Source organism: Syzygium oleosum, unplaced genomic scaffold, assembly GCF_021117445.2.
Source record: "Syzygium oleosum isolate NSW1041296 unplaced genomic scaffold, Sole_v2.1 Sole_v2.17, whole genome shotgun sequence".
NCBI lineage: Eukaryota > Viridiplantae > Streptophyta > Magnoliopsida > Myrtales > Myrtaceae > Syzygium > Syzygium oleosum.
Window position 1 is genome coordinate 3,554,031 of NW_026607501.1, and position 27,574 is coordinate 3,581,604.

A 27,574-nucleotide genomic window follows, 5' to 3' on the forward strand; every position below is an offset into this window, starting at 1 on the left:
GCGGCCGGCTCAGCCAAGAACAACACCACAAAATAAGAAAAGAAAAAAAAGAAAAAGAAGAAAAAAAACTGATTCTCAAAATTGTGCCGAGAAATAAGAAGCAACTTTTTTTTTACTTCTTATTTCTCTTCCAAAACTGTTTCTCGGCACAAATTTTTGCAAAAATGTGCCGAGGAACAAAAAGTTTACCAAACGCATTTCTGTTCCCAAACTATTTCTGGGAACAAAAGAACAGAAATTTTCACTATTTGGCACGTTACCAAACGGGCCCTAAATCAGTCTAATAGAGTCTTGTAGGTCAAAACTTTTTCCATGCGTAATAGCGTTAGCATGTGTGCCACTTATTATATTTATGTGAAGCAACATCTTGAAAATCGCACCAAAGGTCATATCGACGAGACAAATAGTACACAAGTTCAATCTTTAAAAAATCGGATGGCTCGAAAAATAACTGGTATATAAAGTATGGTCAAGTTAGTAAGGTCGCCTCCATTTATTTTGGAGGTCATGGGGTGGAATCTCACCATGTGTTTATTATAACCTTTTATTATAAACTTAGTTATTTTCCAATTATAGAGCAAAAGCTATATTCAGCTCTAATCGTAAAGTGAATGAATGGTGTTCGAGAAATTAGAGGCTCGAATGATGCCCTCTACAACAAAACTTATATCGTAAAGTTCAACAATTGTTCAAAATGGACCGGCCCGATCCGATCCGGTTCATACCGAAACGGTTTGACCGGCAAGGCCGATTTTCACTAGCTTGGCTGGCTTTTTGGCCATCCACGGTAAAAGGGTGTGAACCGGACCCGTGGCTCCACGGATACCGGGTCGAACCGGTCGGTACGACCCGATTTTCAAATATTGGCGTGAAAGGCACAATCTAAAAGCTACGCAACCAACATCTTAGACGTGTTCCACATCTTGAAGTCCCCTATCCAAGCCCGCCCATTTCGAACTTCGGGCCCAACGGGCTTGATCAGGATTGGGTGGGCCCCATCGAGGTCCCTGGATAGCAAATAGGATTTCCACCGGAAGCACTAATAAAGAACCACTAAACATAACCCGCAGATTAATGGAGAAATTGAGCTCAGAAGAGCTCGACTTCTTTTAACTAATTCGAAAATTGCTCAATACATCTCCAAAATCCGTCTCCAATTAACGAGCGACGCACTTCGAAGCTGTCATGTGTCAAGTATTGTGTGCGCGCTGTGTTTGATCACGACACCATTCACCGATCAGACGTTATTTGAGAGCCAATCTCCGTTGGTTTTTTTTTTCCCAGGAGTAAACCTGTCGAAATAGATCAAAAACCCATTTCTTAATCCATATTTGATAGGCTGAGTTGCTATATAAGTTAGTTATATTCGATAAATTGATCATAAATTGATATAGAATGGTAAAAACTCGAAACAATATAGATGTTAAATGGGCTTACAACTTACTTAGCTGCAACCCACCTCAATGACTCTCTCTTCACTTTTTCTCGGACGATTACTCACTGGTCTCTCATCTCATTTTGTGTATGAGTTTTCCTAAATTAAGTTTAATATGAAAGTGCTAATAATATGGATCAGGTTGGATCGAGTATTGGTCACTAGGTTTTTATTGCACTGAAATGGGTAGAAACGGGTTAAATTAGCCAATTTGGATCGGATCATTTTCGACCCGACCCCAACCCAACTCGACCCACCCGTTTGACAACGGGATCCAGCCGGGAACACCACGTGGTCGCGATTATCGCGGTTAATGTTTCGATTAAGAAGAGATTAGCGAATCTAAACCTTCCTTGTCGTCCGTGGGTGGGGCCCACCGAGGCCCAAAGGGGTCGCCGGCATTGGCGCTCTCGGGTTCCATTCCTGACCAACACCTTCCTCGTATCCGAAACGAGCAAAAAGCCGTTCCCCTTTCTTTTTTCTTCCTCTTTTTTTTTTCTATTTCTCTATTTATTTATTTCGTCCGGCGTGTACACGTGGAAAGAGAGAGGGGTTGCTTTGACCGTCCGCCGCTTCAGATGGAAGCGTCGTGCGGTGGGGCCGCGCCCGTGCCCCCATGGACGCGCACGTGCGCACTCCCATTCACGTAGTCATCTTTGTGGTGGTACACCTTGCACAAACTTGCATGGCATTGGCCAGCTCATTCTCCCACTCCTTCCAAGTAATAATAATAATAATAAAAGGTGTATGCTTTGGTTTTTATTAAATCCGGGATCAAGCGACCAGAACAATTTGAACTTAGTTGATGAGAGCGAAATTAGGGATGAGTATGGTTCAGGTGAGCAATTCCTATTTTTGGAATCGGAAACCACACATTAATAACCAGTTTCCAAAAATTGAAATCGAGAACTGTTCGTTGGTTCCGTGGACCGACTCAAGAACCGAACCGTTCTTAGATGGGTCCATGGCACCAAATCAATCAATACCATAATATACCTAGTTTCTATGTAGGCATTTCTTCGGTTTCATCACACAATTAATCAAAAAAGTAATAATTCTAAGCGAGCACATTAAGACAAGGTTATTCTCAAGGGAAAGCAAACTAGAAGCCATTCTCCAAATAAATATTTCGTCACTTCATCGAATAAAAGTTTTCCTTGTCAGCTTCTAGAATTATTGGACTTTGTGCAGGAATATTACTTCTTGTGAAATCAAATAAGCAAGTTTCACAATATAACTACAACATGTAATTTTTAAAAAAATATATTTTATATAAATATGTACCGGTCTGGTTTGGGGAGGCGGTTTCGTACCTGGAACTGGGAATCGGACGGTATGCACCGGTTCCAATAAATTGAAACCAAGAACCGGACCGGTCCTCATGGATCACCAGTTCCAGGTCGGCCCGGTCCGGTTCCGAGCGGTTCCCGATTCCTTTGCACACCCTTAAGCTGAACGAAAGATCTCCAGTTTCTCCAATCGAATTTGTTCTCGACCCAAAAATACGATAATCTCGATTACTTTATTCAATTTGTACTTTTTATTCGAATTATGACATAATCATGCCACAGGCATAGAGTCGTAACTACCGAGCTCCTCCCAATCCCAAGCTTCGCAAATAACTCCGTCAGAAATTGCTTTTTCGGTGTCTCTTGCTCCTTTGGTTAGGTTCAATATGAACGGCATTCACGAGCACTATCGTTATTTCTTTCGTGTCATCAAATTCATGAGAAGTGTGTGGTTGAATAGGGTTAAAACGGCCCAAAGAAATCATTCCGGACTACCTAGTTGAACCGGACATTGTTCGACTTAATTTTGTGAAATGAACTTTAAATGTTTAGCCAAATGTCTGTCTAGGGTTTTTCGATTTAGATAGAATCTTTCTCTAGATAGATTGGAATCTTCTTTTGGACAGAAAAGCATCCTACCCAATCATTCCAAGATACCATGTTTGAAATCGCTTTTGATCATATTTCTAGATTTCTCCTTTTATTGCTTGGCTTGAGGATTGCTTGATCTTCACCATACCATTTTCTTTTAGACTAAAATACAATCCTCTTTTTTTTATGTTAACTTATCAAATTAGCCTTGATGACACATCTTTTTAGGCAAATTAATGATGTACGAGTTATTACTTTCCCATCTCGATTTATTTCGAAATTTCCCTTTTGACCTTTCGCGAACCTAGCTTGAAGAAAACAATTTATTTTTTCTTTTTGAAATTGCAAGGAACATCAGTTCGAATGCCAAGAAGTTATAGCTAGATTTGGACTTCGGTCAAGATCACTTAAAAATAGAGTAAAGAACAAATGAACAATTCCCTAACAACTCGAATTAGCAACATTATCAATTTAAATTCACGATCGAGGAAATCACTTAGAATTAAAGAAGACATCTTTCTGTCTTTCCCGATTCAAAAACATCTCAGAGCTAATTTATTTTGGAAATAAAGCAAGGACATAGTATGGAAGGAGCGAGGCGACGAGATTAATTTTTTTCTTTTTTGAGAGAGAGGTGGGGGTATATATTAATAGTAGATATTAAAAAAATCAATCGATCGACACGAAAAAAGACACGTCTTAATTAAATAAAATGGGACGTGAAAATAGCGACGGCAGATATACAATTATTGTTATTATTATTTTTGGGTGGACAGAAGTGCAATTATTAATTAGCAAAAATACCAGCCAATGGAAATAAAAGGGAGGGGCCCCACCTCGAGCCTGGCATGGGGGGGACTCTCTCTATCCAGTCCAGTCCAAGAACTTGCCTTGCTCGGAGTCAAAAACAGAGACGATCCATCGTCGCACTCTTCTATTTTACCCCCACACGCCGGAGACCCCAATCCGCCGCCGCCGCCGCCGCCGCCGCCGATGGATCCACCCCCCCTCCCGCCGCTCCCCGCCGCCGCCGTCGCCAACGCCACCGGCATCCCCCTCTCCTACCCCTCCTCCCCCCGGGACGACGCCGCGGCGTCGGCGGCGGCCCACGACGACGACCCACTCCCGCCGAAGCTCCGCCTGATGTGCAGCTTCGGGGGCCACATCATCCCCCGCCCCCACGACAAGTCCCTGTGCTACGTCGGCGGCGAGACCCGGATCGTGGCGGTGGACCGCCGCTCCTCCCTCGCCGACCTCTCCGCCGGCCTCTCCCGCACCCTCCTCCACGGCCGCCCCTTCGGCCTCAAGTACCAGCTCCCCTCCGAGGACCTCGACTCCCTCATCTCCGTCACCGACGACGAGGACCTCCTCAACATGGTCGACGAGTACGACCGCGCCGCCTCCCCGCTCCGCCCCTGCCGCCTCCGCCTCTTCCTCTTCTTCGCCAAGCCCGAGACCCCCACCTCCATGGGCACCCTCCTCGACGACTCCAAGTCCGAGACCTGGTTCGTCGACGCCCTCAACAACGCCAGCATCCTCCCCCGCGGCTTCTCCGACTCCGCCGCCGCCGCCATGGACTGCCTCGTCAACCTCGACCCCCCAAACCCTTCCAGCGATCTCGCGGCCCAGATCGAAGATCATCACAACAACGCAGCCGCCGCCGCCGGCGCGGCCGACGACATCGGCAAGCAAGTGAAGGCCGTGCAGGACGTGCAGTTCGCAATGCCCGATTCGCCGGTGGTGGAGAACTCCTCCTCCTCCTCCTCCTACGGATCGTCGTCGTCCTCGCCCTCGATGTCGAATCTGCCTCCGATAAGGGTCCGGGTCGATCAGAGGGCCGCCGGGATCGAGGACCAGTTCGCCCAGATGAGCATCGCCGCGAGCCATCCGTACGACGTCTACGGGCCCTTCGTGGCTCCGCCGCCGCCGCCGATCCCGAGCGCGATCATGACGGGCGCGGCAGTGAACGCGGCGGCGAGCGCGAGCGTCGTGGCGAATCAAGCCGGCGCCTGCGGCGAGAGCATGAGCAACAGGGCGGTGTCGGACGACGAGAGGTCGGATCACGGAGCGCCGCCCATGTCGTTCCGGAAACCGCCGCTGCCGATGCTTCAGCCCGTGCAGGTTCAGCAGCTGCACCAGAAGGCATCGGTCGCCTACAACTTGCCTTCCCCGGATTCGGTCGCCAGGTATGTCTTCTTGCCTTTATTTTATGTTTCTTGGGGTGGTCCGAAGTTAGATTTTTCATTGGCCAATTTACATATAATTTAGGTCTCTCGTTTGGATTGAGACAGACTTAGCACAAACGCAGCACGAATCAATCTGACATGAAACGGTTTTTCAATATGAATATCTTACGGTGAGATGGTTCAACAAGTTGTATGTGATTCATGCAGCGATAGTAGCATTGCATCCGCAAGCTCTCTCTCGAGGCCCATGTACTTCGAAGACCAGTCTCAGTTTGGGCTCAAGGAACAGAGGAGTGGCCCTCTCAGCCCGACCCCGAAGACCGATCCGGCCGACCCGGCCCCCCAAGCCCTGGTCCCGCAGGCGGCGGATCCCGGCTACGCCCTGCCCCCGCCTTCAGATCATCTGCCCCCGTTGCCCCCGCAGCCGATGCAGCCGCAGCAGCAGCAGTTTGTGCACATGAGCACGCATTACATCCCGCACCCGCACCAGCACCCGGCCCAGAGCCAGAGCCCCGTCCTGGTCTCGTCGTACTACCCGGTCTATTCGACGCAGTCGCAGCATCAGCAGCAGCAGCAGCTTCACCACCCGGTGTACGTAATGCCCGACGGGTCGGTGGTGGGCCAGGCCCGGCCCATGCCATCTTCCAGCCCGGCCCTAGTCCAAACGGCGGGCGGCTACAAAGACTTGAACCCGCCGTTGTATCACGCCAAGACCCCGGCCCAAGCGACGCACGAGATGGCGTCCAGCATGTACAACTCATACATGGCCTCGCCTCAGCAGCTGATCCAAGTCCCGGCCGGGCAATACCAGCAGCAACACCCTGGGATGCTTAAGCAGATCAGTCAGCAGCCCCAGCCCGCCACCGCCGCCCCCGCGACGGCAGCCAACAACTACGCGGGGTTCGACTACTCATACTCCGCTCACGATCTGGCCTACTACTCTCAGCACCAGGCTTCCGCGTTGCCCCCTCAGTACCGGAACTTGGCGACCGCCGGCACGATGGCGGATGCTCCGAAGCAGCCTTCCGGCGACGTCGCGAAGCAACAGATCATCATGACATCGCAGCAACCACTTTGAATGCCACCCGAAAAATTCGAAGCATTAATTTCCCCCCATGTTAAACTGTGTCCATGCATCGTTGCTGCCTCATGTGTGAACAAATTAATAAGAGAAGGACTAGATTTTTCATCCTTGTGTCAATAAGGACAAGATTGGTCTTTGGTTGTTCAAGATGGGCTTCATTAAGGCACGTCTGTCCAGGCCCAGCTCATTTTCAGTTCCAGGCATTGTTAGGCGAAGATCTCCATTCTCCCCATTTTCCATCACTGATTTATTGTAATTGTATCAATTTAATTCTAAATCTTTTTTTTTTTTTGCATAAATTCAAAAGGCTTATGATTCAATTTGTAAAATAAAAAGACTTAGGATTGAATTGCGACAATCGCAATAAGTTTAGGTTAATTTTGGTAATTCTCCCACGATAAAGAGACGATGGACAAAGACTAATTTGTTATCACATGTATATTTCATAGCTTCTTTCTTTATTGTTTCTTCACCGATGATAAAAAGAATGCCCGATAGCAGAGATGCACATTGATTTTTTTTTTTCGTGCTTGGGATCATGCATCCATCTGTTCCTGGTTAAAGATCAACTGGTATTTCGAATCGTTTAGCTACGAATACGGACATCACTCACATCTATTCGAAAGGTATCTCTCTCTCTCTCTCTCTCTCTCTGGGGCGAAGGAGAAACTAGAAACCTTCCTCTCTAGTGCTTTGATGGACGGGCCGTGGAACATGGGGTCGACCCTCAACCCATTATCTAATTCTAATTAAATTTGCATTTGTATGAAACGCATGTTTATATCGACAACATGATCAAATAAAAGGGTCCGTTTGTTTCACATTTTTCATGAAAAGTTTTTATCTATCTGGTAGTTTAGGGAATGTGATTTTCTTATTACCCAAAGGAGGAGTTCGTTTTTTCCCAATCTAAGTTTTTTGTTGTTTGTGAAAAATAATTTTCGTACATTAATTAGTTTTTCGTCATCTAAATATCGAAAAGCTAGAAAATAATTTTCCTAAAATAGTTTTCTTTCAAATAACTGGACCCGAAGCACGGGAGATTAGCACTTTCGTCCTACAAACGCAAACGGTCGATCGGGTTGGATTTTTTTTTTTTTTTGGTCAAAACACATTTCACTTCATTCATAAAACGATGTATTACAGGGGCCAGATTGACAAGAGTCTAAACAAAATAAATCCCAAAGAGGTTGGGGTGGTCTAGAACCCCAATTGGAGGGGAGGGTCCCTGTTCGGTGAGTCTTGGTGACCCAATCCGCGGCTTTGTTGGCTTCTTGAGAACAGTGGGCTAGAGAAACATCTTGTAATTGGGCAAGCAGCTCATGGCATTCGTCAAAGAGGCTTCTCAAAGCCCACGGGCTCAGAGAAGGATGAGCAGCAAAATTCACAGAGGAAACGTTATCAGATAGAATAATCACATGTTCCACAGATTCCTTCCTCTGTTCCGACATATCCCGCAGCCAAAGCAGAGCTTCCTTCACGGCCGTGGCTTCAATTTCCAGCGGAGAAGATCCTATCGCCCTCTTAGCAAACCCAGCCCTGAGCAAGCCTCTGTGATCCCGACAAACCCCAGCCGCCGATCCCTCCGTTGATCCTTCGATCCAAGACCCGTCGACATTGAATTTCCACGACCCTGCTGCTGGTGGCGTCCAGTGTTCTGGTAAGGTTTTCTCCACCCATCGACTCTGCTGAGATGAGTTTAGCGTGCGATAGTTGCTGCTGAGGAGGAAGGCGTCGTCAACAATTGTTCCTGGGTTGGGTGTTCTGTGTTGGAAAATCTGGGCATTCCGTTCCTTCCGGACCAACTAGAGTATTACTGCGACCAGCTCTCTTGAGGACTGATTTGCGCCACCAGTAAGAGTTTCTTCAATCCACTTGTCCATTCTTGTTAAGTTTAGGGGTGAGACGTCCACCTTTAGCCTCGGGTCTGACCAAATCTCCTTGGTCCAGTCGCACAAGATGAAGATGTGCTCTGTGGTCTCAGGATTTTTCCGGCAAATTGGGCACAGCGGGTCAGGTAACGCCTTTCTCTTGAATAAGTTTTCTGTTGTGGGAAGAGCATTACGGCACACACACCACAAGAAGAAACGGATTTTGGGCTCGGTGTGTAATTTCCAAATCTTAGTCCATAGGGCTTGGGGTGGTTGATATGAAGAAGATGGTTGTTCTGCGTTTTGCTTTGGTGTAGATGCACGGAGATTGGAGTACCCATGTCTGACTTTGTACTCGCCTGTTGAGTTTCCTGTCCAAATGAGTTTATCCCTTTGCTGGTTTGGCTTGATCCGAATGGCAAGAATTTCTGTCACAATGTTCTCTTCAAAAAGTTCATACAAATGGTTTTCGTTCCAAGTATTAGTCTCGTGATTAATCAATTCGGCTACTCTTTGGGGGTCTTCTCGATTTGCTGGACCCCCGATAGTTCCTTGTTCCAACCACTTGTCCTCTCTAATGTTGATATTTTCTCCATTCCCCACCAGCCATTTAGGGTGCGAATGGTAACCATTCTGCTCCAGAAATCAATTTCTTGCCAGAAATTGATTTCTGGAGGAGAAATCTGTTTGGTAAAACATGACTAATTCTACTCCAGAAATTGATTTCTGGAGGAGAAATCTGTTTGGTAAAACATGACTAATTCTGCTCCAGAAATTGATTTCTGAAAGAGAAATCTGTTTGATCAAATAAGAGGAAATTTCTACTTTTGGATGAGAAATATATTTGATAACGACGCGTTGGTTCTATTTCCGCAACAAATATAGTTCGAACTCAATTGCAAAATTTTATTTATCTTAACCTACAATGCATGATATTTAAGATAAAATCTAGTACATTTTTTTAAATCCTCAAATAAAAAGAACGGAAATTCCAAATTAACATGTCATTACAAGAAGACCTGGAACCAAATCCTCAATTACACATAATACAAATCCTACAATATAACATTATATTACAAAAGGCAAAAAAAGCAAACAATCCTTGAATAATAATAATGGAAGTACAATACAATAGTGGAAAACCGAACTTCATGGAATCTCCGGCATATGATTATCCCTAGCCATTTTATTGGCAATACGTTTCCTAATAATGTTCATCTCGGTTCCCTCTTCAATCGTTGCTACATCGTCTGTACCCTGTTCAGTAGGTTCATACACATAATCCGGATCTCCATATATGGACAAACACTTATCCATCCTTTCTTGCTCAATGATGTAGTTATGGATCGCACAGTATGCAATTACAATCTGTGCTTGTTTTTCAAATTTAAATGGAGGCATCTGTCTCAAAACAAAAAAACGATTCTTTAAAGCCGCAAAGGATCTCTCAATGATATTCCTTAATGAAGAATGCCTGTGGTTGAACAATTCCTTTGCTGTTGTTGGTCCCCCACTTCGTCGAAATTCTGGTATATGGTACCGTTCGCCTTTAAATGGTGTTAAAAATCCTGGACTTGAAGCATAACCAGAATCGACGACGTAGTACTTGCCTACAACAAAGTATTCATGGATTGATCATGTAATGCAATCCTAGCAAAATCATAAACACAAATACTCATTATATGTCAAAATAGCACCTGCGGGTGGTCAAGGAAATTGTAGGTGAGGTGTGCCAAGTGCAGCTGACAACACCCGACAATCGTTGGCTGATCCTTCCCAACCAGCATATACAAAAGTAAATCGCATATCAAAGGAACACACACACAACACGTTCTGAGTAGTTGTGCCTTTTCTACCTCTAAATCGTGGCTGCATATGTTCAGGTACGGTAGCATGAATATGGGTGCCATCAATAGCACCTACGCACCCCTGTCATTTAATTAAATACATACATTAGACAAGATTGTGAGCAAAACTAATCAAATGGTGCATGAAAATGTACGAAAAACATACCTTGAAGTAACGATTAAACTTTGGCTCAATCCGAATTTCTTCTGGGACAACATCAAATGAAGGAGGTACGATAATCTCCTTCGCCAATTCTAAAACAGCTTTCAACACCGCTACAAAGTACTTGCTAACAGTCTCTCCTGAACGTTAGAATCTCTCACATAAAGCTCTGTTGGAGTTCTTGTGATAAATTATTAATAAAAACATGGCAACCTGTTCATCTACTCTAACATATCGACTGTCTGCCAACCAACCTCTTGACTTGAGCAAACCACAAAGGTTAAGAAAAACATGTCTCTCCATTCTAAATGCTTCGTATACTCTATCTGAATGTCCATGAAGAAGCTCGCTAACCCATTAGGGTCCTGTTAATACACTGTCCCTAATACGTTCTGTCCTGTGCATGGACCTATGCAACCAAGCAGTACACAACCATGCCAACAATATTTTCAACTCATCCTCATCAAAGTCTTGTTCACCTGATACAATTGTTTCACTTGATGCTACTTGATCATTAGACCAGCTACTTTGACCTCCTTCCATATTACCTAGGCCATCATCCGAAAGAAGAAGACAAACTCAACATGTTAGTAGGGAAGCCAATACATTTGAACTGATATGTTGGGAATTTAATACCACTCAACAGATAATTATGGAATTCAATCACATTAAAGCAAAGTTTCAACATTATCACAAACGCATAGTCATAAAGACAAGTCAATGTCTGAAATACATAAGTGAAAAGCTGAAATGAACTCAAACATAAAACGGCATACTATAGCCTAACAACTACTCAACAACCCCCAACTACTCATCCATAGCCTCAATAAAGGCAATTCTCATTTCGGGAAGACATGTTAGGAAGCCCTCTCTCCAAGAGGCATTACTAACAGCATGTTTCATAGCTTTGATGTAAAGAACCTTGTTCAAGTCAGGCATGGCATTTAGGACAACACCCACATTTGTTATAGAGTAAGGGTCCACAGGTGTTGAGGACTGTGAGGTGACGGAGGCACTTGATGTTTGAACCGTCTTAGCTTTGATCATCTCTTGAATGGCTTTGCAAGTCGCGTCAAATGAATGCGAACTGCTCTTTCTCCTCCTCTTGGCATTTGGAGTCCTATCCAACATGTGACTTTTTGGAGGTGGGCTCGTCGACACGTTAAATTGTTCCGCATCAGCTTGAGTTTCAAAAAACAGTTCAGGTTCGCTTAGGTTGACATGAACATCATTGTCACCACCACCACCGCTGTCACCTGTACCCTCCGACGGTGCCACGCTTTGCGCATTTCCCATTGCAAACTCCCCAGTGGCGTATGTATCCCCAAACACAACACAAAGCTGTGAATACAAAGGAAATCCGTCCTTCCTGAACTTGGCCCATTCAGTATTATCCTACACCATTTTAAAAATAATGTCAGGTAGTACTCAACATTTTATAAATCTGAAATTTGAGGTTACAATAATAAGATGACCTAAGTAAGTAACATCACCTTAATGTGATTTGCCCAAACAGTTTCATCATCCACAACAACCTTCTTGCTGTCATCGTCCCATCCAAATCCCGTTGTTGAAAGCAGTTTCTTAAAACTACCATATTTTCTCTTCAGTTTATGTGCCTTGTTCTTGAACTGTGTTAGACTAAAGTGAAGTCCTGTTTGTTCATTGAATTTTTTTTCAATGTTAATCCACCCAACTTTGTTGTAGGTACATGACGTGCGAGTTCCCATTTTTACCTCATCTACCATCAGACTTACAAACAATTCGGTCAACGGCTCAGTCCACTTTGCCATGTACGTGCATTTGGAGGATTCCATTTATGTAAAATCGATGAAATTTCAGGGGCAAATGCTGGTAATGGCGATTCAACAAACAAACAAGAATTAAATAGAGGAGCACATCTACAAAAGAGAACATAAATTGTACCTGAGCAGAGAATTTCACACCCTAATGTCATTAGTTTCAAGCTATTGAGAAAGGAAGTACACCACCAGCCAAACTTGATAATCACTATTCAATCAAAGAGAACATAAAAGGTGCATAGTCCATATATCAAATTATGTAAGGGGCTTGCCTACTGGTGGAAACATGCAAAAAAAGCCGAAATGAACTCACGTTAAAAAAAATTATGCTAAAATTTGAAACAAGTCCCAAGCTGAACTGCACCATCAACCAAAGAGTGATTTGTAAAATTAGAGAATGAACTCACTATCTTAGAATCTAGGATCAAGTCCGATGTTCTTCAGAATCTGGTTTGTGCGAGAAAAATGCCTATTTGATTTGTAAAATCGGGTTATTGTCTCAATTCACAGCGAGATGTCGACCACCGAGTATAAGCCCTCGAGTCGCTAGTCATACACCAGTTCTTGTGGTCAAACAGCTCGAAAATGCTGATCCGTGGTAGCGGAATTGCAATTTCGGTATAACCATTATCATTCGCAGGCTCGTTGAGATGCTAGCATAGTCCACGAACAATTTGCAAACTCTGGAATTCTTAGCATCCTATCCTACTACACAACATCAAGATTGCCCAAACATCGGACGACGAAAACAAAGGTTCCGATAGGCAACGAATGCACCAGAAGATACTTTCCGACGATAATCAACAATCTCCCACGAAATTAATCAACCGAGCACCCGGAAAGACTCCAATTACAACCAAGCAACCCAGCAACAAAATCCAATCTTTAAAACCACTAACAAACCAAATACAGGGGGGGCTGGAACCCCAAAATTTACATACCAGCACACATCAATATCAACACGACGAAACCCACGGCCATTTCTACACATGACCATCAATTACCCAGCACATACGCCGGCAAGTTAACCCAACCACGCCACGAAACATCAAAAAAAAACTTTAAAAGAAATCGAAAAATGAAACCCTAAACCGCGCGCCGCCGCGGCCAAAAATCCGGGCGAAACCAATCGGCGCGCAGGGACGAGGAGCGCATCGGGGGCGCGAATCGAAACCCTAACCCAATTCCCCCCCCCCCCCCCCCAAATCGAATCCGAATTGACCTAGATCTCCCCGACCCAGAACCGACGACCCCCCCACAAAAAAAAACCGAAGGAAAAAGCTAACGAGAGGAAGTGAAACGGTTGGAGGAATCAAAGACTCACCAGGGAGAGCCAAATCGATCTCCGCCGTGTGAGGTGATGGTTTTGGTACAGTCGCGAGGAGGGATGGAGAGCATGAAACTGAAGAGGCGGAGATATAGGGAGGGCAAAATCGATCGCCGCCGCGTGCAGTAGCCGTTCCGGTGCAGTCGTGGGGAGGGAAGGGGAGGGCACGAAACTGAAAAGTTGAACGAGATGGATGACAAAGAAAGAAATTAGGGCTAGAATGAATTCCAAAAGAAAGAACAAAGGAAGAGAAAGAAAAGGAAATGAGGGCAGAAGAGTTCCGGGAAGAGAGAAGCTACTTTTTGTAGCTTCTCTTTTTTTGTGGAAAAGTCATTCTGGAGTCAAAATTTGATTCTGGAAGCAAAAATAGAATGTGTTTTTATCAAACACATTTTTTTTCCAGAATGCAAAAATTACTCCAGAATGCATTCCGGAAATTTTTTAACAAACGCATTTCTGTTCCGGAATGCATTCTGGAGCAGAAATTTTGCTCCAGAATGGATTCCATGCGCACCCTTAACTTCTGAACAAATCGCATCCCTTCCCATTAACAAGCTTTGCCGCCACCACGAAGGGCGAGAGCCCTTCTTCGCATACCATAAGCTTCCGTTTGGGAAGTAAATTCCTTTAATTAGCCGACTCCATAATGCATTCGGATCTTGTGCAAGTCTCCATGCTTGTTTTCCTAGCATTGCCTTGTTAAAGATAACGAGGTCCTTGAAACCCAAGCCTCCATCTATTTTCCTCTCTTTAAGGGTCTCCCACTTTTTCCAGTGGATACCCGATGTGGAAGAGTTTTGTTTCCACCAGAAGGATGCGATTTTTTGCTCAATTGCCTTGCATACCGATATGGGGATTTTGAAGATCGACATGGCATATTGGGGCAGTGCCTGTACCACTGTTTTGATTAAAATCTCCTTGCCCGCCTTTGAAAGCAGTTTTTCCTTCCAACCCTCCATCTTCATATTTACCCTGGCTAGAATCCACGCGAACATTTGTTTTTTTGTTTGCCCTCAATCTGATGAGATGCCAAGGTACTTGCCAGTTTTCTCCATGATAGGTACTCTTAGTTCGGCCGCCAGATTGCTCTTAAGGGACTGAGGGCAGCCAGCACTAAAGAATATCCCTGATTTGTTGAGATTGATTGCTTGTCCCGAAGCAAAGCAGTATTGATTTAAGATATTGGTCAAGTTCTGACACTCCCTTAAATTCCCATCCAAGAAGAATATTGCATCATCGGCAAAAAGTAGGTGTGACAATGTTGGGCAATTCCTGTTCATGCTGATCCCCTTCAAGTTCCCATCCTCCACAGCCTTATTTAGGAGAGACGAGAGCACGTTGGCCATGATAATGAATAGATAAGGAGAAAGTGGATCACCTTATCTAATTCCCCGAGATGGGTGGAAATACTGTAAGGGCTCCCCATTTACTTTGACACTAAAAGTTACAGTGGATATGCACTTTTGCACTAAAGCCACCCATTCTGCATAGAAACCCATTTTCAGCATACAGGCGCAAAGGAAATCCCATTCCACTCTATCATATGCTTTTTGCATATCCAGCTTGAGAATCGCCTGGAACTTCCGTTTTCTTTCCCTGATTCTCAGTTGATGAAAGATCTCCTGAACTATTAGAATGTTATCTTGAATTTGTCTCCCACAAACAAAGGCGCTTTGTTCTTTTGCGATGATGTTCGGGAGTCAAGGCTTAAGTCGATTCGCCATCACTTGAGAAATGGTCTTGTAGCTGAAGTTACAAAGGCTAATGGTTCTGAATTGTGTGATACTTTCTGGGGTAGAGACTTTGGGGACGAGAACTATATGTGTTTTATTGATTTCTGGGTCAAGGTAACCTGTTTGGAAAAAAGTGCTGACTAGCCGGTGTAAATCGTGTTGAATGTCCTCCCAATGATGTTGATAGAACTGGCCATTCATCCCGTCAGGTCCCGGGGCTTTTGCTGCCCCTTGCTGAAAAGTTGCCAGTTTTACCTCTTCCAAAGACACCGGCGCCATTAATGCTTCATTCAAGGGTTGGATTTCAATCGGAGAATTTCTGATGCCTGATCCGCCAACTCAGCCCAATGCTGATAAGCTCGATTTTTCCATTCACAAATATCATCTCCATTAAATCAGGCGCGAAGAGATGGGCCCCGCCGCGCAAATAATTTAATCAGATGCGTGACGTCCCAGCAACTCCTCCAGATCACGGCCGTCCATTACGAAGACCCGCCCCCCCGGTCAAATCATGCCGCCCCAACTCCTCCGCCAAAACTACTAAAAAAAGCCCACTTCAAATGCACGGAAGGATCGCTCCGCCAGCCCCACCTACCCCCAGAAAATGGCGGGTCTTCGTTCGGATCTCCTCCACCCGGTGACCCGCTTCGCCGGTCCTTCCGGAAGAAATGGCGTCGCCGATCATCCGCCGGCCGTCCGGTTCGGTCCCCCGCCTGCGAACCGGCGGCCCGGATCCCCGGCCGCCCCGCGGCTGAGGGCGGCATTGGTCGCCGGAGGCGAGAAGCCGGCGGTCTGCACGGCCGACGAGCTCCATCGCGTTCCGGTGTCCGGCTCCGAGTGGAAGCTCGCGCTCTGGCGCTACTTCCCGTCGCCGAATGTAGGATCCCGCTGTCGTCGTCGCCGTCGTCGTCGTCGTCGTGCTGTGTTGCATGCGCGATTGCGAAGAACGTCGGTGATTATATCTTTGCTTTATCGGGTGATGATTGCTTCCTTGTTCTGTTTCGCAGGCGCCTCGGAGGAATCACCCGCTTCTGCTGCTATCCGGAGTTGGAACCAATGCAATCGGATACGATCTCTCTCCCGAGGTTAACGTTACATCCGTATTTCTTTGTTCCGATAGCATCTCGTCACGTATCCTGATTTCAACTTGAGCTTCTGTGATCTGTCTAGCTTAGGAAGCTGGTTTTTGCCTTGTCTTGTATGTTCCCCTCGGTCAAAATTGAGATGTGCAGGGTGGTTTCATGCTCTGTTTGGTTAGAATTCTTCTCGGCTCTCGTCCGGTTTGCCGAATCCCTTTTTGGATGTCACGTTATCTTGGGCTCTTAATTATGGAGTTCATCTATGGAAGGTCCTATTATTAATTTTGTGTTTAAGAAAAAGGAAGCAACCACATGATGTATGGACACTAATGGAAATTGCTCTTGAGGGCTTGGATTGGACGTGACGAAATGAATTTCGTGTGAAAGGAGGTCGTGCTTCGTTGCTCTGCCGAGCGGTTGGTATTTCTTTGTTCCGATAGCATCTCGTCACGTATCCTGATTTCAACTTGAGCTTCTGTGATCTGTCTAGCTTAGGAAGCTGGTTTTTGCCTTGTCTTGTATGTTCCCCTCGGTCAAAATTGAGATGTGCAGGGTGGTTTCATGCTCTGTTTGGTTAGAATTCTTCTCGGCTCTCGTCCGGTTTGCCGAATCCCTTTTTGGATGTCACGTTATCTTGGGCTCTTAATTATGGAGTTCATCTATGGAAGGTCCTATTATTAATTTTGTGTTTAAGAAAAAGGAAGCAACCACATGATGTATGGACACTAATGGAAATTGCTCTTGAGGGCTTGGATTGGACGTGACGAAATGAATTTCGTGTGAAAGGAGGTCGTGCTTCGTTGCTCTGCCGAGCGGTTGGTATTTCTTTGTTCCGATAGCATCTCGTCACGTATCCTGATTTCAACTTGAGCTTCTGTGATCTGTCTAGCTTAGGAAGCTGGTTTTTGCCTTGTCTTGTATGTTCCCCTCGGTCAAAATTGAGATGTGCAGGGTGGTTTCATGCTCTGTTTGGTTAGAATTCTTCTCGGCTCTCGTCCGGTTTGCCGAATCCCTTTTTGGATGTCACGTTATCTTGGGCTCTTAATTATGGAGTTCATCTATGGAAGGTCCTATTATTAATTTTGTGTTTAAGAAAACGGAAGCAACCACATGATGTATGGACACTAATGGAAATTGCTCTTGAGGGCTTGGATTGGACGTGACGAAATGAATTTCGTGTGTCGTGCTTCGTTGCTCTGCCGAGCGGTTGGTGTTTCTGGGCTCATTCATTTTTTTCGCTGATTTTACAGCGGCTCGGATGGTCGGGTGATTTTGTTTCGCAAAAGGACCGGGTTAAACTAAAACTACCTGGCTGTTTTGGATACCGTTGATTATAAATTGCTCGTGGTGTGTTGTCCCATATCTAGAGTGGGTGAGCATTGCATAAACAGTCACTAGAAGCTCGAAGTAGAACGTGATTATCACCGGGTGAAGTTTCCTTGCTTCCGCGGCCGACAGCATGTTCGAGGGAGTTGAACAAAAGTTCTTATTGCCTTCCCCACTAACGAAAATTATTTCCCGCCAAAGCAGAATTGACTTTGCTGATATTGGGGCCGGCCATTCACATATTACAATGCCTAGTTTGTCACGCCTTTTATCTTTAAAGAGGTCTAGTTGGAAATGTGATGCTTGATCAATTTGACGAGCGAGTTTGTTCCTGATAAAATTTCTGCCATATTTTGCTGGAAATAAAATGTGGAAAAGTCTATATGTGTTGCGCTGATTGTGCAAATTGTCACGTGCAAAACTCAATTGCAGCATGTCATTGTTCTCCTTTAAAGGACATCGCTGATTCTGATTTTTCCAGGCCTCTTTCGCACGACATATGAGTAGCCAAGGATTCGATACATGGATACTAGAAGTTCGAGGTGCTGGGCTGAGTGCAAGACAAATGGACTATGAAGAGGCTAAGCGATCCCTTAACAGGGTGTCTGATTGGACAGAATCAGGTAACAAGTATAGAACCCCTGTTCTATCAGCATCAGGATTGCCATCAACCAGTGCCACTGATTTATTTGCTGCCAAAGCCTCTCCATCCAGAATGAACGGAACTTTTTTGAAGTTAATTCAGAATTTATCAGGTTTTATGACTGGAGGTTACTTAGGAACTACTCTGAGGATTAGTAGTAATGCTTTATCCTTAATGTCTTTATTCCCTGAATTTCAGTGTTGTTAGCAGGGCAAAGCTCTAACATTATTAGCCAACTGAGGGAATTGAGTCAAAAACTAGTGCATATCATCGGAAAAGGTCAAAACGTGGTCCCACCACCATTGGTTGGCCTGCAAGAGCACCTTTCCAGCACATTGGAAGATTTCCAAAAGCAACTGGATGTTATTGAGAATTACGATTGGGACTTCGACCACTATCTAGAAGAGGATGTGCCCACTGCGGTGAGGTGACATTTCTTCAATTTGGAAATCATATTTAACTACTTGGCTTTTGATGTGAGCGTTCTTTGCAGGAGCTAGGCTAGAATTAAGCTTCTATGTTAATCCAATTCGCGGTGATAGATAAAATCCAATTTGTTGTTATTGTGGTAGATGGATTACATAAGGACATACTCCAAATCAAAAGATAGCAAATTGCTTGCAATTGGTCACTCCATGGGAGGTATCTTGCTGTATGCAATGCTCTCAAGATACGGTAATCCAGTTTCTTGAACTTTATCATTTCAACTTTACACGTATCGACACAATGACATATGATAGATACAGATCAAGCTGCTCGATCTGTTAGATAATGAGAAGAATTGCAGTTTACGTGGTAGCTATATCCTTAACTTATACATTTGTCACCAGTATCCTCTTACCCATTAAATGTGCCTTCCCTTTAGGTTTTAAGGGGAAAGATCCTGGGTTGGTGTCAGTTGCGACTCTGGGGTCATCACTTGACTTCACACCCTCGAGATCATCATTGAAATGGCTCTTACCTCTGGCAAGTGATACTATTTTTTTTTTTTTTTGCTTTTCAAAATTGTTCTGTTTTATCTAATCACTGTATTTATGGCGGTCTCATCCTGAATAATATTTGTTTGATGTGCACACAGGTAGAACCTGCGCAGGCTCTGAATGTCCCTGTCGTTCCTCTTGGAGGATTGATTGCTGCAGCTCATCCATTTGCATCACGTCCTCCTTTCTCATGGTTGCATCTGCAAATATCTGCTCAGGACATGATGCACCCAGATTTGATGGAGAAGCTTGTTATGAACAATTTTGGTGAGTGGAACTATGTTTTTCCTTCTTTACCCGTGTAAGTAACCGATTTTCATTTTGCAAGTAGGTATTTTATTTTGTCTGGTGAAATTAAGCTGCAAGAAATGGACTGAAGAAAATGGAGAACTAAGTAACAAAGTTTGACGTTTTTGAGGTTGACACAGGTAGTTCCACTAGGCTGAATTTGTTGCATGCCAAATATTCTACTTAAGAATAAATATCCGGAGACAAGGCATTTCCTCCAAGAAATATTGTCTTTTACATGCATATTCAATAAGGACATCTCATGTATTACAGTATGAGGTATTTCATGGAATTTAACTTATTGAGCGATCGTAGCCTGAAACTCAAGCTCTATTCATATATTCATCTTAGTAAGCTAGGATTTAACCTCCTGCTCTTACATATAGATGAAGGGGTGATGAGGCTTTTAACGGTGCTTCACTGTTCCTTAATCCACAACATTGGATGTAGTAGTCTTCTGTCCACAATTAGTTTGATAGTTGTGAATAGTTTGGTTTGGTACTGCAGGAGGTATGAAACTCTATCATATTGAATACAGTCTCCTACAGTAATAGCTCACCCATATGATTTATTGTACTCAGCGGATGATTCTCTTCATCAAAACTGCCTCTGTATATTATGCTAAACAGATATTCCACGAGCTATTTGGGTATTTGACATTTATGTAGGAGATATTGTGAACAAATCATTTAATTTCTAAGTATTTCATTGCCTTCAGTGAGATGTCATTGGCAATAAGATCTGCGTCGGTGATTAAATCTCACCACCTTATGCAGGCACAGTTCCTGCTAGGCTTCTCTTACAGCTGACAACAGCATTTCAAGACGGTGGATTATGTGACCGGAGTGGGACTTTCTTTTACAAAGATCATATAGATAAATGCAATGTCCCAATCTTAGCCCTTGCTGGAGATCTAGATCTTATATGTCCACCCGACGCAGTATATGGTACGCTACTGGTGTATTCCTTCCTCAACTAGTCCGTACATCAACTCTGTATCATAATCTTTACTCTCTGGTGACGGTGATTCTATGCGGTGCAGAAACGGCAAAGCTTATACCGGAGCATCTGCTGACTTACAAAGTGTTTGGTGAACCCGGCGGTCCACATTATGCTCACTATGATTTGGTGGGTGGCGGAATGGTATGGAAGGCTCACCATCTCTGTTTTTTTAAACACCAACTGATATTCTGTGCTTCCACACCTGTATTTTGTTCAATTCTTCTATTGTGACTTATGATTGATGGCACTCAATATTCTTCTACTCGTCCATCAATTATAAAGTCAATTTGACTTTGATTGAATGACGACTCAAACTTATTTCTTCATGTAGGCACCTTCTCAAGTCTATCCATGTATAATCCAGTTCCTTGATCGTCACGACAAGATTTGACTTTTTCCTCCGATTTGATTCTTTTGTCCTCAAATCCCAAAATCCAATGCAGAATCCAAAAGGGAGGTGCACTTGATTTGGGTCATATATATCGCATCAGTGACTGTACAGTGTTGATTTGTAAAATTTTCTTGTACTACTAAAAGTTGTCAAAAGCTCGTAACAATGTATGGAAGAAACATCTTTGTATCTGTGTAAGGACATAGAAGTAAACTTGTCAAACCGGTGGATCGATTCGAAAATGGTTCGATTCAAATTGATTCTTTTAACCCGTTTTGACCCATTTATGTCCGATGCAAATATAGTGACCTCTTCTCAATCCGATCTACAATCGACCTGAAATTCATTTTTAGCAACTTTTCTCCTTTGATTGTTGTCTTTGAAAAATGGGCCGCTCCATGGACCGACTTGTCAAGTTAGTGAGGGATCTAGGGGGTCGGGTTATGCATGGGGGCGTGAAGGTGGTGGTGAAGGTTTGGGTTTCCTCAAAAGTGCAATTTGTCACGGTAGTGTGAATTTAGTGTGAAGTTGCGAGACAGAGGTTGAAGAAAACCTAACGATAGGGAAATCAGATCGAACGAAGGGAGAAGGTCAAAGAGTCACGGAATCGAAGAGGGAGAAAGAAAAGACCGGCGAAGAAGGACCAAAGTAGGCTGAGCCTGACATATTTAGCAAATGAATTGAAAGTGGGTTTATAACAGACCTACTAAAACCCATCCGTTGCAAGCTTTTAACTTTAAAATTCATTATCACCCGTACTTTAAATTTGAGGTGACCCATTTATAATCTGTTTAAATAAATATTAATTAAAATTTGAATTTGTGACCCATTTTGACAGCTCTTGCTAATGACCATACCAAACCCCGTCTAGGGTTGAGTTAGTCGTTTAAGATCCCAAAAACACAGCTCAGATAACTCTTCCAAACTTCTCATCGATCAGCTGACGCACAGGATTGGATTGAACAATTTTAAAGTAGAACCGATGTGAAACTTAGGAGCAAGATCCAGGATAATCGATACCCACTTCTTCCAAAAGAGAGAAGCACAAGGCTGATGGTTGCGAAACTTGGTTACTCGAAATTATTGGATTACAGTTACTTGCACAACACATCTCAGATCTTGAAATACACAGACAGGAGCCTGTTGGCACAACAGACAAACACATATCCTCTCCAAATGGGTCTGTCCGATCCCACTCAATACAAGAAAACCCTGCAATTACCGAAAGTGAGAGTAATGCAGTGGGGTGAGCAGCAAGAACTAAGGACATGGAATCATCGTTTGTTCTGTCTAACTTTGGTCGATCAGTTTTGGTGCTAGTCACCGCAAATTCACACTCTTGTTACCGCTCAAAACTTCCATATCATTGCCGGCCCTGCAGTAATCGTAATTTTCTTCTACGGGCCCCTTTCTTTCCCCCTTCCCAAAAGACACTAGACAAGAGTCACCAAGCAAATCATTTTAGCAGTACATCTGAAGCATGTATTGATGAGCCTCTATACAAATGAAAGGGTTGTGTCATGAGAGAGTATAAAATGGATTAAATTATCATCAGATTGAAACAACTCAGCCAATTCTGAATCATATTTTTAGAATTGAAAACAAAAAAAAAATTGCCAAAAGACAACAAAAAATCAAACTTCAAACAATGAGCATGGGTGAAGTGAACTGCATCTCGATCGAAAAGAATGGATTCTCCTAATATAGGAAACAAAACCTATACACTTGGGGGCTGAGGAAGCAGTTGCCAAGGCTTAAGATGCAAGAGGATTCTAGGACCGAGCCACCGCTTCAGACTTGCAAACCGGGCATGTGTTTTTTTGCCCAAGCCACTGCTTTATGCATTCCATATGATACCCATGCCCACAATTCAACTTCCCGAGCTCATCACCTTCTTCAAACTCTTCCTGCATCCAGAAATCATTAACAGCAAAGTGAATAAAAGAGAGAATCAGGGTTAATTGACCCAAGAATGCAAGTAGATCTATTGTCTTTATATTGTGAAAGAGATTAAAAGGTTTTCTCATCTTACTTGGCAGATGCTGCACTTCCTATCTGCTTTTGCAGCAAAATGACGTGCCAAATCATTCAGATTTGTGAGCTTAATCTTTCTGATGCAGTGAGTTATCTGATCTCCTTTGAGGCCAGTACTCACATAGCCAATCCTATCGCCAAGCTCAAGCAATTGCTGAGAGTAACACCCAGAAAGAAGGTGTTGATAAGTAATGCATTGAACAATCAGTTGAGATCAACATGATTGTCAGACGGAGCTTGTCCTGCAGATATATTTACCTCATAAGTCATATTATCGATGTCGAGTCTCCAGCCTCGGTAACGATCAAGCACGTCTAACCTTCCTCCCATTAGAAGACTTGTGTGAATCATCATAATCTGCAAAGATTCAGATGACCAAATCTACATTAATCAACCAACTCGACAGCAACTCAGTAAAATGCAAAATCTTTATCGGGTACTAGCTTTGAACAGCTCATAGAACTCTGAAGTCCTGGCACAGCTTTGCCTGTAAAATAATCAGCAGCGTTACAATGTAGATTGTTAATCCTAAGAATTCCAGCTTAAAATTTTCATTAACAGACCCAGGTAACCTCAAATGCTTCAAATGATCACTGATCAGCCAAAACCAGCAACAAGGTTTCATGTGATCCATCTCCAATTCCAGCCTTGAATTATCACAAAATTCCTACCCACACATATTGAAATCACACATATTTTATCACTAAAGGTCCTTGTGAGCCATCCAGTTGAGCAGCAATTTCAGAATCCGTATTTTCTTAGGCAAGACACAGCGTGCATGTGACGCTATAACAGCTCCCTTCTAAGAATGTTCACTCCCAGGTTAAGTAGGATGAGTAAAAAATAAATAGGACAGAACAAACATAGACAAACAGATTTCTTCAAAAAACATTTTCTGAGGGATGAATTGGAAACTAATAACATCTATCCACATTAATTGCACAGTACAAGTATGTCTCAGAAATTACTCGTAACAGCCAATTCTAGGTTCTCCGAATGAATATAAATTCGGAAATAACACTATTGATATATCTGCTAGCTAACGGGTCATCTGTATCTCCACTCATTCTTCTCTCTCATCACAGAGGAAAAAGTCAGTTGTCCTGTCCATTTAAGCCAGTCTACTAAGTAGTTGAGAACAATCGTGTGATATGCATTGTGTTGTTTCAATTTATGTCACCAACATTTAACTCAAATTTTCAAGATATGAAGCAACTTAACCAACGAGCAATGTGGAGTGTGAGGAGCTTGATGTGGTAAGTGCCATTAAGTCCACCCAAATGAATCAGATAAAACAAAACATATAAGTGAAGTTAGCCTCTGTCCTTAAGCAGACTTCACATAGGTTACAGACTTAACAACATTACACAAAAAAGCTAGAAAGATGGGAACTTTTTCTCAATGATCTATTCTATTTCCCCACCCCTGATGCATAACTGTCAGTTACATCCAACCAAATCATCCAAGCCTCTGAAGAGGGGAAAACAATATATGAAGAAAACTAACCACTTACAGTGTCAGAAGTTAGAAAGATGAAGCTTTTCTTCGCTTTGTGGATGCAAAGCATAAAGCTTTTGCGTATAAAAGAAACTTTGATACAAGATTACTCTAGGCACAAAAGTCAATGTAATTTACGACATGAAACCAACTAGAGACATTCTTTAATCTCTTACATCTCGATGCAGGTGAATCCTAAGATAGACACACCCATCCTCCCACAGAAGTTCTTTTTTTCTTTTCTATGGGGGCGATACACGAGAGGGGTGTCGTTTCATGGGACAATTGAACCAAGAGAAGAACCCTCAGTTCATCTCCTCACTCAGAAATTACTTGGAAGAGACATAGCATGATCAAGAGTGAGCGCATCCGAAACAAACCTCAGCAAGGCCTTCAGGTGAAGGATGTCGAATATGGCGGTAGCGGCGAGGTCCAGGCACGTATGTTTCCGGCCCTGGGTGAGTGGTTCCGAAGGCGGGGTCGGACTCCAGAACGAACTCTTCCGGATTCACAGTCCGCCTTGAGACACAGTGTCGCTGTAAACAAGATCAATAAGCACATCTTAGAAACCATCTATGACTGGACACGTAAAGGGTGCAAAAACACCAAAACTTTCCGTCTCCTTGCAGAACAGCAAACTATCAAGAGAACGTGAGCGGATGATGAAGATCACCTCCCACAAGACGTTCGATGCAATCCCATGAAACAAAGTAGGATCATCCAGAAAACTACGTAAAAACTTTCACACAGCACGCACGCACAGACCCAGAGAGAGAGAGAGAGAGAGAGAGACACTCTTCCTCCTCCGATCGATCAAACCATGGTGAAATAGAATAATAGATAAGACAGCAAACAGAACCGTGATTATCTCCACACAAATATGAACTCTGACTCTTGTGATCCTACTTGAAAAAACAAGAAAGAAAAATTTTAAAACATCAGCAAGTTTTACCTCGAAACAGATAAGATCAACGCCAATCTTTCCAAATCATCGGTCAAATACGAGCTCAACCAAAAACAAAGCAGGGTGTGTGATCAGTCCAAATCAGTGAGCGGCCTTTTTTATATGGAATGTGAGTGGTGCCTGGGCATTCACTTAGGGAAAGACTTTAAAGGAATGACCTTTTGAACACAAAAGACAAAAACAAAGATCACATCGTATAATAATAAGATTACCCAGCTACATTAACCCCCACAAAATCAAATACATGAATCCGTGTGCAAAATGCTATCTAACCACGAGAAAATAGCCCAAATTTAATATTTCAAAAAGAGTCATCAAACCCCACAAAAATAGAGGAAAATTCAATGAGCTCTAAATTCGAGATTACTTTTCCTCTTCTTCCCTATCTAGAGAATGCCAAAAGATTATTTATTACTCGCTGATACAGAGAGAAGCAAATGTTGTTCATCAAAGAAAAATGCAAAGCATCAATCTTTCGCTCTCTTTTCCGTTCAGAAATGAGTAAAAGCATCCATCTGTAGCATTATATTCGTATTAGAAAGCCCACCCTTAAGGAAAATTAAGAGATTGATGGTAAAAATGAAGAGAACGATGCAATTTTTCTTACCTCTCTTGGACCAAACTTATCGCCGTCAATCGTCCCCCTTGCAGACAAGTTCCTCCTACCGACCACGACACAATCCGCATCAGCAGCTGAGAAGCCAATTCCAGGACCACACCAAGCATCCTCAGCCACCACACAAGAGGACCCAGAATTGCAACCCCCAAAGCCTGACCCACCGCCGTCAACCACAACTGTTTGATTGCCGCCGCCGCTGCTTCCGCCGCCACCGCCGCCGCTACCGCCGCCGCCCCTCTTCTGTTTCTTCTTCTTCACCTTCCTCTTCTCCCAATCTGCGGATGCCCTAATCACTGCGGGCACGGAGACCTGCTGCGATGCAGAGGCCGTGCACCCGAGTCCCCTGAATCTTGACGATGCGAAATGCTTCTTCTTGGCGGGGTTCATGGTCGGGGGCATGTTCTCATTGGGGGATACCGAGTGGAGGAATGAAGATATGGTGGGTTTGGGGCGGTTTGGAGGGACGAAGAGTGATGGGCTCCGATCTGTGGTTTCTTGAATGGGATTGCTGAGTTGGGTTCTTGGTCTTCTGGGTTTGGTGTGCTCAGAGCTCTCTCCCAAGACAGGCATGGTTTGTGTGTGTGTGTGTGCGAGAGAGAGAGAGAGAGAGAGAGAGAGAGAGAGAGATGGATGGAATATTTGGGGTGATTAAGCTTAGAAGAGAAGAATGAGGGTTGCAGAGAGATGGATTCTTTTAGTGGAGATGGAGAGAGAGAGGGGAGTCTTTGAATTCTTGATCTTGGTTTTGAATTTTCCTTTCCTTTCCTTTTCTTTTTCTCTCCAAGCTTTTGCAATTTCTGTGACAAAGATTTAATATTTCTTTTCTTTAACTGGCCATAAAGATTTAATTTTGGTGATGTCGGGTTGTTGAGTGGGCTATGGTTTGTCTTGTTGTAGGAAGCGTGGGGAATTATTTTGCCAGGAAACAAGAAAGGCTGTGGGACTCTGCTGGAACCTCTGCAAGTGAGCTTTTGCTTTTTTTCTAAGTTTAACAGATGCTGCTACTTATCAAGGGAGGAGGCTAAGGACTGCTTTTCTTTATTACATAAGCATTTGCCTTTGTTTTCCTCTCAAGCTGGTTGTCTTGTTTGAGGTGGGAGGAGAAAAGTTGCAGAGGAGTAAAAGACACAGTGTACAAGAAAAGTCAGGTCTGTGCAGCAGTGTTGGACAGCATTTGACCGGGGCCCAATTCATCATCATCACCCAATGTTAGGAGATTACAAGGTCAAGAAATGTGTAACCAGCTTGCGTTTTTTTGCGTTGTGGAAGTACTGTCTTGTTCCGTTTTTCTCTCCGTTTGCTTAGCATTGGGATTGGGACTCCAACTATCATAATTTGGCATTTCATAAGGCCCCCAAAACAGTTGTAATCATGTGAGCTGCTAATGTGTCTTCAGGCAAAAGCATCCAATTCAGTGGGGACC

General features: G+C 43.8%; 5 protein-coding genes and 1 long non-coding RNA gene across 14 annotated transcripts; 3 read left to right on the forward strand and 3 right to left on the reverse strand.

Moving 5' to 3' along the window:
- The first annotated feature begins 4,125 nt into the window (after window positions 1-4,125).
- LOC115676615 (uncharacterized) lies at window positions 4,126-6,690 on the forward strand. Its single transcript, XM_030599559.2, has 2 exons — window positions 4,126-5,501; window positions 5,709-6,690. The coding sequence occupies exons 1-2, from the start codon at window positions 4,126-4,128 to the stop codon at window positions 6,577-6,579; spliced, it is 2,247 nt and encodes a 748-aa protein (XP_030455419.2). The 3' UTR covers window positions 6,580-6,690.
- A 2,755-nt stretch (window positions 6,691-9,445) lies between these two features.
- LOC130140260 (uncharacterized) lies at window positions 9,446-10,613 on the reverse strand. The gene is made up of 3 exons (XM_056319243.1): window positions 10,470-10,613; window positions 10,313-10,385; window positions 9,446-10,066 (listed from the first exon to the last, which is right to left on the reverse strand). Exons 2-3 carry the CDS (start codon window positions 10,329-10,331, stop codon window positions 9,606-9,608), a joined length of 480 nt encoding a protein of 159 aa, XP_056175218.1. The 5' UTR covers window positions 10,332-10,385; window positions 10,470-10,613; the 3' UTR covers window positions 9,446-9,605.
- Window positions 10,614-11,116: 503 nt separating this feature from the next.
- On the reverse strand, window positions 11,117-13,875 carry LOC115669025 (uncharacterized). 4 transcript variants are annotated; one of them, XM_056319242.1, is made up of 3 exons: window positions 13,593-13,875; window positions 11,960-12,317; window positions 11,117-11,861 (listed from the first exon to the last, which is right to left on the reverse strand). In XM_056319242.1, the coding sequence occupies exons 2-3, from the start codon at window positions 12,281-12,283 to the stop codon at window positions 11,274-11,276; spliced, it is 912 nt and encodes a 303-aa protein (XP_056175217.1). In that variant the 5' UTR covers window positions 12,284-12,317; window positions 13,593-13,875; the 3' UTR covers window positions 11,117-11,273. The 4 variants fall into 4 exon arrangements, with proteins under 4 accessions (XP_056175217.1, XP_056175216.1, XP_056175215.1 ...); XM_056319241.1 differs by having other exon boundaries at window positions 11,960-12,737; XM_056319240.1 differs by having other exon boundaries at window positions 11,960-12,976.
- Window positions 13,876-15,925: 2,050 nt separating this feature from the next.
- LOC115676773 (uncharacterized) lies at window positions 15,926-21,306 on the forward strand. Of its 5 annotated transcripts, none has more exons than XM_030599757.2 (10): window positions 15,926-16,205; window positions 16,336-16,413; window positions 18,215-18,488; window positions 18,575-18,798; window positions 18,949-19,051; window positions 19,242-19,346; window positions 19,459-19,623; window positions 20,421-20,591; window positions 20,687-20,787; window positions 20,978-21,306. In XM_030599757.2, exons 1-10 carry the CDS (start codon window positions 15,933-15,935, stop codon window positions 21,035-21,037), a joined length of 1,554 nt encoding a protein of 517 aa, XP_030455617.1. In that variant the 5' UTR covers window positions 15,926-15,932; the 3' UTR covers window positions 21,038-21,306. The 5 variants fall into 5 exon arrangements, with proteins under 5 accessions (XP_030455617.1, XP_056175070.1, XP_030455619.1 ...); XM_056319095.1 differs by having other exon boundaries at window positions 18,587-18,798; XM_030599759.2 differs by having other exon boundaries at window positions 18,215-18,356.
- Window positions 21,307-22,573: 1,267 nt separating this feature from the next.
- On the reverse strand, window positions 22,574-26,960 carry LOC115676670 (uncharacterized). Of its 2 annotated transcripts, XM_030599632.2 has the most exons (5): window positions 26,140-26,920; window positions 24,949-25,104; window positions 23,330-23,428; window positions 23,070-23,225; window positions 22,574-22,944 (listed from the first exon to the last, which is right to left on the reverse strand). In XM_030599632.2, exons 1-5 carry the CDS (start codon window positions 26,719-26,721, stop codon window positions 22,810-22,812), a joined length of 1,128 nt encoding a protein of 375 aa, XP_030455492.1. In that variant the 5' UTR covers window positions 26,722-26,920; the 3' UTR covers window positions 22,574-22,809. The 2 variants fall into 2 exon arrangements, with proteins under 2 accessions (XP_030455492.1, XP_056175073.1); XM_056319098.1 differs by lacking the exons at window positions 22,574-22,944; window positions 23,070-23,225; window positions 23,330-23,428 and adding an exon at window positions 23,457-23,738 and having other exon boundaries at window positions 26,140-26,960.
- A 22-nt stretch (window positions 26,961-26,982) lies between these two features.
- LOC130140238 (uncharacterized) lies at window positions 26,983-27,574 on the forward strand. Its single transcript, XR_008818256.1, has 2 exons — window positions 26,983-27,114; window positions 27,227-27,574. It is a non-coding gene; the product is annotated as an uncharacterized LOC130140238 (long non-coding RNA).